The sequence below is a fragment of the Ambystoma mexicanum genome, chromosome 6q (assembly GCF_040938575.1).
Source record: "Ambystoma mexicanum isolate Mex_15411 chromosome 6q, UKY_AmexF1_1, whole genome shotgun sequence".
NCBI classification, from domain to species: Eukaryota; Metazoa; Chordata; class Amphibia; order Caudata; family Ambystomatidae; genus Ambystoma; species Ambystoma mexicanum.
The window spans coordinates 1,322,213,106-1,322,225,348 of NC_090937.1; the positions used below are offsets into that span (position 1 = coordinate 1,322,213,106).

General features: G+C 54.1%; 1 protein-coding gene across 1 annotated transcript; it reads left to right on the forward strand.

The window, feature by feature from the left end:
• Positions 1-5,951: 5,951 nt before the first annotated feature.
• Positions 5,952-11,465, forward strand: NKX3-2 (NK3 homeobox 2). The gene is made up of 2 exons (XM_069631945.1): positions 5,952-7,188; positions 9,637-11,465. The coding sequence occupies exons 1-2, from the start codon at positions 6,834-6,836 to the stop codon at positions 10,143-10,145; spliced, it is 864 nt and encodes a 287-aa protein (XP_069488046.1). The 5' UTR covers positions 5,952-6,833; the 3' UTR covers positions 10,146-11,465.
• Positions 11,466-12,243: the final 778 nt, after the last annotated feature.

A 12,243-nucleotide genomic window follows, 5' to 3' on the forward strand; every position in this document is an offset into this window, starting at 1 on the left:
CCACCCCTGCCTCCGACATTACCTTCAACCTAAAAGGATGTGGGCCCAGGTGCCTCTTTGCTGGCGGCCCACAGGTGCACACGAGAGCTTTTCGTATTCGTCCCTACTGTGTTTATCGTGTGCTATTACAGCAATGCACGATTTCCCTAGTACACAGATGTCAATGATGTCATTTCTGGCAATTACATAGTTCACGCAATAGTGTGCGTATGCTTATGAACATGTTGGCGAGGTACGATAATATACAGTATATGAAATACATACACAGAAATGTGCCAGAGAGCGTAGTTTCAATGACTGATATATATCCCAAACACATATATTCCAGTGATGAAAAAGACGCCCCAGTGCAAATACGGAAAGCAGAACCTTTAGTTTACTTTATCAGAGGATTAAAAAAAGAGATTGCTGTACAGCAGCCGAATATATATATATATATAATTTAATTGTATTTATCGTCCTGTGTTAGTCAAGTTACATACAGCTTTTCACAGGTCTCTAAAAATAAGGACAATATAAAACATGTTAAAAGTGAATACAAACCTCAACGTAAAATACTAACCATAGAGTCTTTTTGCTATCCTCCCACCCCCGCTTCAAGGACTCGATTGCACGTTACCACCATACATGTATGGTTCATGGCAACCCTTCCTATCAGCATTACGCGCCTCCTGCGCGCCTCCTATCTGCATTACGCGCCTCCTGCGCGCCTCCTATCTGCATTACGCGCCTCCTGCGCGCCTCCTATCTGCATTACGCGCCTCCTATCTGCATTGCGCGCCGCTTCTCTGCATCGAGTTTTCGCGGATCTCCTCGCTGAGCGCGTTCCGTTACTGCAGTTCGATTTCCGTGTCAGGGTCTTTGCTAGAACCAATCAGAAATATGGGGGGTGGGGGTGTCATTATTACATAAATATCGCCCCAAATAGTCGCGTGTCGCGAGGCACAGCACACGAATATATATGTACGTTAAAGATGGACATGTATTTGCCGTAACTTTTTTATTAAGGCAACCGACAACTGCTATAAATAAGTCCCCTTTTATGCTGCCAAAAAAGGGGGTTACGCGTCCCATTTATCGGAGACCCAGAAATATATGATATGTGCTTTTGGCAGCCGCCTCCTGCCCGGAGGGGCCGTTAAACGAAGGACCGTGTGCAAAGCTGAGCGCAAAGGACGTGTGGGCACGGGCGGCAGGGCGAGACCCGGACCGCCCTGCCCCGTGCCGCCTGGGCGTGGGTTTTTAAAACAGAACATTACAAAATGATGTGAAGCTGTTTGATGGCGGCTGGAGAGCGTCAGAATCGGAGCATATCGGAAGACAGCACAGGGGGCTGGGGCGGTCGTGAATGGGGGTAATTAACAGGTGGCAGTGCACGTGTGCCAGAATCTCACGGCCGTACACCTTACACAGCATGCACGGGCTGCTGTACTCAGTTCCTCGGGCCTCCTAACACGTGTGCCCCTTGCACCCGGGACGCCTGGTTGCATGCCCTCGTGGCCCCCAGCAGGCAGCCCTGTGTGCAGGGGGTGGCGGTGGACTGGGCCGCCCTTTGGCCATGAACGGTGGCCTTCGCAACCGCCCTTGAACTTTCGGACAGTGTTTCGCTGTCTGCTGCCCGAGCATTGGTCGCAGGGCAGGGATTGGAGATCGCAGATTCGGGGGGCAAGGAGGCACAGTGGGTACCCACAGTTGCATGAAAGGATTGTCCTAGAAGATTCCCGTCGCCCGGGCGATCTATTGCTCCCCGCGGGGCCCGGGCCGTCCCACGCCTCTTCCAAGGCGTTCGGGGTCAAACGGCGGCCTGAGTTCGATCGCTATTTAGGTGCTGATAGGAAACAATGGGGGAGGGGGCGAGTGAGAGAGAGAGAGTGAGTGAGTGAGTGAGTGAGAGAGAGAGGGAGGGAGGGAGGAAGGAAATTAACGCGAGACAAGACAGAGGGGAGATAGTGAGAAAGAGAGTGAGAGAGACAGAGAGTGCGGACTGAGTGTGTCAGAGAGATTGCGAGAGCTAGAGAGCGAGAGGGAGGGGGAGATACGAGAGGAAGTGGGTATGATTTACCAAGCGTTTTTAAATGGGCACGCACATATGTGCACCTCAATGTGTACTTTGCCAGGGGTCAAGTCCTAAACATTCAAGTGGAAGTGGGGGGGGGGGGGGGTGTTGGACTCATCAGCAAACGCAATGGGATGTGACATCACCATAAATGAGAATATGAAGGTGAAATATGCACTTTTCATTAAATCGGCTTTGCGTGCCCACCCAAGTTGCACAGGACGAATGGCATTTGCCTTTGATAAAAATCAACACACACAAAAACAAGACAGGATATTTTCTTCTAATAGTGTTTTTGAAAACGTTAAAAGGTGTAGATGTTTTAAAGTCCAAGAACCGATCAAAATGTTTTCCCTGGAACTTGCAGTACCGAAATGGGACATTTCACCTTTAATTGTTTGTAATTTTTCATGAGGTTGTATGGTGCAGTAGCGAAGTGTCCGGCCCGCTGCAAACATCTGTTGGTCGATCCCGAGGTCAGCTTTAAATCATAAATTCAAAGAGGACATTCAATGTTTCTCATTTTAGGTGGGGGGGGGGGGTTCCTCCGTCCACCCGCGTGTACCCTCGACTTGAGCCCTGTAGTGTATCTAAGTTTATACTTGTACGTGTGTGCTTTTGTGAGTGGGATTGTACTCTGTACTTTTTGTGACCGTGCTCTGGATTCACAGAGCGTTTTCCAATGGAATACAACCATTGGGAAACGCTTTGTGGATTAGGCGCATGTGTGCGTGTGTGGGCAAGTGCGGTGGGGTATGTGACCCGGGCCTGGCAGTTTGGGTAAATTAGCTAACAAAAATACAGCCATCGCAGCTGCACATGACCGGTTTATAATAGGCCAGACCGAGGGCTTGTACATCCAGAGCCCGGTGCAAAAGAAAAAAAGGTTTCCACCCGCGTTATCCATGACAGTTCATTCAGCCACGCACCTGCGCACACACCCGCTGCTGCGCTCGTGTGTGTGCGCCCAGAGGTGTAGGGCCTGTGCCATGCGGTCTCGACGTCGCAGATGCATCGCGCGGTCTTTCCAGCTCGAGATTAGTCGCCGATCCCAGGAATGGATTTGCCACTTCCCGCCGCCTTCTCAATGTGAAATCGCCCGGGTGCTGTGGGACCTCCGCGCGTGTGTGCAGTGCACGGCGCGCGCCGTTTATTATCCGGGGCTTGCTCGGAGCATAGCGCTTTGTTAACAGCTGAACAAATATGTGCACGATCACACTATTCGAATGAAAACAGTCTAGAGAGAGAGCATACGGTAGAATTAGCGGTAGAATCACAAGAGGGGCATAGAAGGGGCTATAGTTCATTAGGAACACGCAAATACTAGTAACGTGTGTTCGTGTATAGCGTTTTTAATGAACATTTTCTGCGCCTTCAAAGCACTGCAACAAAATGTGTACTTGTTACCCAATGTAATAATAACCAGTGTATCAAGACCTGAAATGGAAAGTCTGGGTGGGCGCTTCAGACCCACTACCATCCTCAGTACCTGCGTGCAGGCCCATTACCATCTTCAGTACCTGCGTGCAGGCACACTACCATGCGTGCAGGCCCACTACCATCTTCAGTACCTGCATGCAGGCACACTACCATCCTCAGTACCTGCGTGCAGGCCCACTACCATCTTCAGTACCTGCGTGCAGGCCCACTACCATCTTCAGTACCTGCGTGCAGGCCCATTACCATCGTCAGTACCTGCGTGCAGGCCCACTACCATGCGTGCAGGCCCACTACCATCTTCAGTACCTGCGTGCAGGCACACTACCATCCTCAGTACCTGCGTGCAGGCCCACTACCATCTTCAGTACCTGCGTGCAGGCCCACTACCATCATCAGTACCTGCGTGCAGGCACACTGCCATCATCAGTACCTGCGTGCAGGCCAACTACCATCCTCAGTACCTGCGTGCAGGCCCACTACCATCTTCAGTACCTGCGTGCAGGCACACTGCCATCATCAGTACCTGCGTGCAGGCACACTACCAGCCTCAGTACCTGCGTGCAGGCCCACTACCATCTTCAGTACCTGCGTGCAGGCACACTGCCATCATCAGTACCTGCGTGCAGGCACACTACCAGCCTCAGTACCTGCGTGCAGGCCAACTACCATCTTCAGTACCTGCGTGCAGGCCCACTACCATCTTCAGTACCTGCGTGCAGGCCCACTACCATGCGTGCAGGCACACTACCATCTTCAGTACCTGCGTGCAGGCACACTACCAGCCTCAGTACCTGCGTGCAGGCACACTACCATCCTCAGTACCTGCGTGCAGGCACACTACCAGCCTCAGTACCTGCGTGCAGGCCCACTACCATCTTCAGTAGATGCGACCTCAAATATTTCACCGAGAACAGGCGGCGCCCGTCTGCTGGTTAAATGGAACTGTAAGAGGAGACAGGCTATTAAGCAAACGTTGCGCGGTGTTGGTAACACCATTCTGTCACAATGAGCGCCCTGTCTCCGCTGTTTCGGGCTCGGCGCAATGTGCAGGGGGCTCCCGCGGCAACACACGGGGTCTGTAAAGGCCTGTGCAGCCGGGGCCGCACTAAATCCAATCATCTTAAAATAAGTGAAAACATAATATTTTATTTATTTATTGTTGTTCTTAGATAGAATTAACTTTTACAACAGGCCCTAAATTTATTGTTTGAGCTTCACGCAAAGTGCATGTTGTTATTAAATGAAAGCTCTCCAAACCTCATTCATAAAGTGGCATGCGCGTCGCGATTATTGAGAGGAACTTTAGGGTGTCAAAGGTCGTTCTCTGGCCGATGCGCCCAAGGCCACAGCCGTCTCCATGCCCCACACAACCGGCACCCCGTGCGCTTCGCAGCGCTTCCTGGCGCATCTACTGCGCGACATCTCCGCCGGGAAGCTTGTTTGTGTTTCCAGTTGCGCGCTTCCTTGTAAACTACTTAACGCGCGTTTTTCCGACGCTCCTTGGGCACTTTAGATCAGCTGGGTCGGTGGCGAGGAAAGGAGTGTCATTGGCTGATTTCTGGCGGACAGGGGGCTGCCCAGCGCAGGCCAAGGAGAGGCCCTGGCACGTGAAGAGGGCGAGTGGCCGGGTTGGACTTGGGACGAACTGTCCGGGACACGGTCACGAACCACGCAGTTCCTGTCCCTTCCTGGAGTTTGTGACACCTTATAATACACAGTGCACTTGAACATTTGTGATCGTGTCTTCCGTGAACTACTTATGCCAACCTCTTGCGCACACACGCACACACACACGCGCACGCACACGCACACGCACACACACACACACACACACACACACACGTTCAGAAGACCCAGAGCAGGTGGAACCAGCTTCCCTGTCCAAAGCCACGCTTTCTGGAACACCCTCCCATCCCACCTCAGAATGGAGAACTATCTTCAGAAAAAAAAACAACCTTCTGTTTAACTGATCTGACTTGGAACCCCATGTGCATCCCTGGCTTGTGTATCTGCAACCTTGCCTTTATGATCACAGCGCCTTGACGCCTTTGGTTTCTGTGCGCTCTACAGATGCAATACATAAAATAAACCTACTGGTTAGCACTCACTGGACACTACAGCACTGCCCGGTCAGCCAGCTCGAGGGGTGGCACCCCGAATAAAATGCGCGTGTGCTCATCTGAAGGGTGGGGGTCAGTTTGAGGGCGGCGAGGATCAAAACGTACCACCATGATTTAAGTATGGCACATTGAGGGTTAATAATGGCCTGCAAACGGGTTAACAAGGCCCCCTGTCCTCCAGTCGCTGCACATGCCTGGAAAGTCAACACTTTCCCAGCCGGGGCCGTCCAATGGGAGGGGTGCGGGGGCTGGGGCTGTCAGTCACAGGTGAGGAGTGAGAAGGGGAGGGTGCAGGGAGAGACGGGAGGAAAGCCAAAGTCAGGAAGCCGCCGGGAGGACGGGGGGCTCAGTGCTGCCGTGGGAGCAGATCCAGAGGGGTGCTGGGGCAGGGCTCTGCTGGGCCCTCATTGCTGCAGTGCGCAAGGGTCGTGCTCCTGGAGCCACTCTGCCTGTGGGCCAAAGGGCAGCGCTGTGCTCACATCATCGCATGGGAATTCTGGGACCGAGTGCTACGCAGTGCACACATCCGGAGAAGTTTCTGGGCCCGAGGGCTGCTGTGTGCACATTGCTAGGGCTGAACAGTTTCTGACCACGGGTGCGGCAGCGTGCACATATGCGAGCGACAGGGCGGCGATTCTGGGCCTCTGTGCATTGGCGAGCACAGCTCCGGAGCGGTTTCGCATCAGGCTGCAGAGTGTGTGCACTGAGAGGACCTGAGCTGTGCAGCGTGCACTGAGAGGAAGTGGCGCTGGTTCTGGGACTGTGCACAGTGCGTGCACTGAGAGGACCTGAGCTGTGCACCGTGCACTGGTCGGAAGTGGTGCTGGTCCTGGGGACTGTGTGCTGCTGCGTGCACTACTGAGAGGACCTGAGCTGTGCAGCGTGCACTGAGAGGGGGTGGTGCTGGTTCTGGGACTGTGCACAGTGCGTGCACTGAGAGGACCTGAGCTGTGCAGCGTGCACTGGTCGGAAGTGGTGCTGGTCCTGGGGACTGTGTGCTGCTGCGTGCGCAGGGCCGAGGCGGGACGGCACCTGGAGCCGAGCGCTGCGATGCGCGGCGAGCAGTGGGCGCTCCTGGAGCCGAGCTGTTGAAGGAGAGACCCGGGTCGGCTGCCGGCAGTGGGTGGCACTGAGCGGCCGCAGCGCCACACCCGCGATCGCCCTGGTGCCGCGGCGCCCCCCCCTCTCTCTCTCTCTCTCTCCTGGATTCCCGGCCCATGGCGGCGCTGCGAGGCGGGGGCGGCTGCGCCCTGACGCCCTTCTCCATCCAGGCCATCCTGAACAAGAAGGAGGATGAGCGGAGGGAGCGCTGCGCTCCGGCCTGCGGGGGCTGGCGGCGGCTCTGCCCTGGCCCGGGCGGCGAGTCCTGCTCCCCGGGACCCGAGGAGCTGGGCGGCTGGGACTCGGACTCGGCGGCCAGCGAGGGCGAGGCCTGCGGGGGAGCCCTGGTGAGCCCGGCCCGGGCAGGGAGGCAGCCGGCCCCGGCCCGCGCCGAGGAGGAGGAGGAGGAGGATGAGGAGGAAGAGGAGCCGGCGGGCCGCAGTGACAGCGAGATGTCCACGGGAGCCTCAGGTACAATGCTGCCACACCAGGGGCAGTCCTGGGGGGCTGCAGCAGAGGGCCCGGGGACCAAGTACAGAGCCGGGGGCGGGGGGAGTGAGAGGGGCAGTCGTGGGGGGCTGCAGCAGAGGGCTCAGAGTGTGGGCCACTAGTCTGTCCTGTGGGGTGACGGCTGCAGCGCACTTCAGGGGGCCAGAAAGTAGTGCGGCGTGTCCCGGGACCGGCAGAGGGGGGCCTCGGTTTGGGAGGTCTGGGATGGGCTCTAGAAGTGGCATGGCAAATCTCCACATATGTTCATTTCTATTTGCATATACATATGTGGGGTTACATTACGTTGATATGTTTTGACATGGTGCATAAAAGACTAGCATGTTTTTATAAATTCAAATCCAATGTAACTTTCACGGCCTGAAATATTCCTCACTCCAATATAAAGCCACGGGCCAAAGTGTGTGGGGTCGTTCGGCGTGTGGGTAAAGGCGGCACACGCCTAGATCCCTTCTTCGCAGGCCTGGGGAGGTTGCATAAGCACCCCCACGCCCCCGTCACGGCCTTACGTGTGTTGGTTCCCCGTTTGACAGGTCCGGGGTCTCTTTTTCATTGAAGTGTAGATAATTAATCGCGCAGGCCAGCGCTGTTCTGGAGCGAACCATGGCGTATCTGCCTCGCTTTAGAAAATGCCTGGAGAGAATATTCTGGAAGTAAAGAACGCAATAATGAAACCCTTTTTTTTATCGAGATCGAAAACGCGTATGTTAGATGGAACTTCCGCACAGGCAAACACAATCCTGCACCTTTTCGCAACCACGACCCGTGGGCATTTTGTGACAGAGCGGCCTTCCCGTGGCGGACCCAGGGTCGGACTGGGCCATACAGTTCTCTCGGACACCCACGAAAAAGTGGCCCACCGTTGCAAATGCATTCCTTTTGGGACACCGTTTGACTAGTACCCAAGGGGGAGTTTTTTCAAAAATAAAATGTGATGCACATTGTGCATTTGAAAGAATATTTATTCAGCAACACTGGTCAAAACTATTAGCCTCACACTGAAGTAACTCATACAACTATAGGCCAGTCCGAGCCTGGACGGAGCAACTCGAGTTCCACGGTGTGTGTAGGCAGGCCAGGCCGGCTTCCTGCACTCACGCCACGGCCGGGTTACCTTGCAGTAAGTGGGTGCCAAACGTAAGAGGGAGCGGAGATAGAGGGTGACGGGCCTCGACATTAGATAGAGGGTGACGGCCTCGGCATTAGATAGAGGGTGACGGGCCTCGGCCTTGGCATTAGATAGAGGGTGACAGGCCTCGGCATTAGATGAGGGTGACGGGCCTCGGCCTCGGCATTAGATAGAGGGTGACAGGCCTCGGCCTCGGCATTAGATAGAGGGTGACGGGTCTCGGCCTCGGCATTAGATAGAGGGTGACGGGCCTCGGCCTCGGCATTAGATAGAGGGTGACGGGCCTCGTCCTCGGCATTAGATAGAGGGTGACAGGCCTCGGCCTCGGCATTAGATAGAGGGTGACGGGTCTCGGCCTCGGCATTAGATAGAGGGTGACAGGCCTCGGCATTAGATAGAGGGTGACAGGCCTCGGCCTCGGCATTAGATAGAGGGTGACGGGTCTCGGCCTCGGCATTAGATAGAGGGTGACGGGTCTCGGCCTCGGCATTAGATAGAGGGTGACAGGCCTCGGCCTTGCCCTCGGCTTAGATAGAGGGTGACGGGACTCGGCCTGGCATTAGATAGAGGGTGACGGGCCTCGGCATTAGATAGAGGGTGACAGGCATCGGCCTCGGCATTAGATAGAGGGTGACAGGCCTCGGCCTTGGCAACAGTTGGAAATTACACCACCTGCCCTTTCACTTTGTTTTCACTCTGACACAGGGGAACGCACCGTCACCTCAGAGGCTAGATGTGGTATTGGGGGACCCCACTGAATAGGCTATTGTCTCTAAACGAAAAGCTGATGCGTCCCCAAAAAAACTAAGCACCATACATTGGGGAAACAATAACACCTGTTAATATAGCACATGGAAAAGAGAAGGGGCGCTATATATTGGAACACAAAATATTATTATCCAGGCTTTACTCCATGAATGCCTGTGTGGTGTTGCAGCTGATCTGTGTTCTGTCACTAATCATATTGTTGTTTGCATCCGTTGTAGAAGTATTGCCGTTGTTATTACTAGCATGCACCTTAGTTGTATTTCAGTGGTTGCTGTTTTGTCCTCATTATTATTACACCTAGCGCAGTTATCCTTTGAAACACTTCTGTATAGGCGCGTTTTAAATGCCATATCCTATTTTATTATGATTGCTATTATCCGTGTCCTATTGTGGTCAGTCACTGTTTTCCTGTGTGTTGTACTTTGTGTTCTTGTTGCTGGTTACTCTACGGTTCTAAGTGTCTTTGTTTCGTGTATCCTTGCTGATGCCGTGTGTTTCTCCTTTCCCCCCCCCAGAGCGCAGCCCCCCGGCAGGCGACGCCGTGCGGGAGCAGCTGCTCCTCCAGGAGGGGGCGGCCCGGCTTCCAGCCCCGCAGCCGCCGCAACAGCAACAGCAGCAGCAACGCAAGAAGCGCTCGCGGGCCGCCTTCTCGCACGCGCAGGTCTTCGAGCTGGAGAGGCGCTTTAACCACCAGCGCTACCTGTCGGGCCCGGAGCGCGCGGACCTGGCCGCATCGCTCAAGCTCACCGAGACCCAGGTCAAGATCTGGTTCCAGAACCGGCGCTACAAGACCAAGCGACGGCAGCTGGCGGCCGAGCTGCTGGCCGCCGCGCCCTCCTCCGCCGCCGGCGGCGCCGCCAAGAAGGTGGCCGTCAAGGTGCTAGTGCGCGACGACCAGAGACAGTACCAGCCGGGCGAGCTGCTGCGGCCCTCGCTGCTCTCCCTGCAGCCCTCCTACTACTACCCCTACTACTGCCTGCCCGGCTGGACGCTCTCCGCCGCCTGCGCCCGAGGCACGCCCTGAGGGGGCGCCGGCACCGGGGCCCGGCGCCGAGAGGACTGCACCTGGTCTCTCTCCCATAGGGGGTGACGGTATCTGGGCCCTGAACTAAGAGAACGACTGCACGAGCGCCCAGAGAACTGCAGCACTGGGGCAGAGAGAGGGGTGCGCCTGGGCGCCTAGCATGTCTCTAGAGAACAGCTGCACCAGGGCCCACCGGGCTTTGAGAGAACGGCTGCACGGGTGCCCTGCACCTAGAAAACTCGAGCACTGGGGCGGATGGAAGGCGCTGCACCAGGCTCCACCATGTCCACAGGCTGCACGGGACACTTGGAGAACTAAAGCACCGGACCCTGCACGGCTGCACCCAGAGAAGAGCCGCAATGGGGCACTGCACCAAGACACCGTCTGCACCGGGGCCCTGCATCTAGAGGGTCACTACTCCCAGGTCCTGGTTCTAGCAAGCTCCTGCCCCAGGGCCATGCACATGGGGGCCATCTACACGGGGAGTGGGGGGGGGGGCGTCGGCTGAGAGCTGCGCTGGAGCCCTGCGCGCAGAGAACGTGTATACCGCGGCCCTGCTTCCGGTGAGCAAGGCGGTATCTAGGCTCTTCTGAGACTGGCAACGCTCAGGGCCAGACACTCCCCGGGAGACAGCAGTGGAGACGAACATGTGCCGTGTGCTGCAGAGCCCACACGCCGCCGGCTTGGACAATATTTCCCAGAGTGTGGGTGTGTGGTGTGTGTGTGTTTTAAATGGGATGGTGCTGCTTCGCCCTTTGCTGCACGAAACAAAACGTGCGCACAGCGCAGGACAAATGCAAAGCTTTTCCAACATACTAGCACACCTGAGTAAAAGAGCCCCCCCCCTCCCCTTACAATGACACCCCAGGAAGGGAACAGACGGGGCCGCGTCTACATCCTGTGTGTAACTGTCGCCTGAGCTCTCGCCAGCTTCTTGTTCCTTTCTAAGCGCCAATTCTCATTTGCAGGACTTCTGTGAGCGTTTACTAAAATTGATAGCATTAAGCACATACTGTCACATGAAGCATCTTGATAAAACATCTAAGCCTAATGTGCAAGCTTTGTAACTGTGATGTGAAGGGTCGGACTTTGTGTGTTCTGTCTTGCAGTGCTGGTAATTGTGCTTTGTACACACCCGAAAGCCTTACAAGTGGCCTGCGGTCAGAATATAAAGTAACATCCATGTATTTTCCAAGAACTGCTTTTTAACTCTCCTCTTAGACACTGTGCACCCCGTTTTAGATGACCGATTTGCAGAAGAAATTGCGAATGTTTTGAAGCTGTCTGCTGAACTTATTTATAAACAACATTTTAACATAACTTCATGACTGCGTCTTGTTTTACCCACATTGCACACCATGACGTGATGTAGAAAGCAGGGAAAGCTGCGGACAAGATTGCCAGTGCTCAGCCATTTAATAATATACCCGACGCATTTATTTCCACACATCCAACTAATGATTTGAATCATCATGCAAATATATTTAAACTAGCGGGTCCGTTTGCACAAATCCTTCGAAAACGGATTCGCTTTTTATCTGCACATCCAGTGTTTTTAATCCGTGGTGATTTCAAATGAGCCTTACACAAAACAAAATGAATTACACAACTCCTCGCTATCCGAAAGAATATACATTAAGTCAAACACTTTTTTGGTAACACACGTTGCACATTGACAACAATAACTGTTTTATAGTATTGTTGATTTATTACACAGTATATTATGTAGGAATCCTTCCGCCCCCTTTTAAGACTGTATTATCCGAAATATTAGAATTCAGTTAGTCGACATTGGAAGGATGAAAGGCCCAGGAATGACCCATGTTAATGTTGTTGTTTTTAAAAAAATGTTTTGTTGTTATTTCCACACAGATTTCACACTGAGGTGAGCGACAAACTCGCAGAGCTATTTTTTTGCAGAATGTCTTTGCTGTACTGATATGTACACTGGTAGCATGCGTGTACTTAGGGTATAAACGCTTTGGAAAACGCGAGCTTCCTTTACCTGATGCCCGGCTACACGCCTGCATATTACATAATCTCGGGTTCATAGAAGAATCGACGGAACATTTTATTTGTATCAATATTAAAAAGGCGT

What these genes read in the sequence shown, in the direction of transcription:
- NKX3-2 (XM_069631945.1), top strand. Translation starts at nt 6,834, where the DNA reads ATGGCGGCGCTGCGAGGCGGGGGCGGCTGCGCCCTGACGCCCTTCTCC. An exon ending in GATGTCCACGGGAGCCTCAG is followed by an intron (nt 7,189 to 9,636) that starts GTACAATGCTGC and finishes TCCCCCCCCCAG; the next exon opens with AGCGCAGCCCCCCGGCAGGC.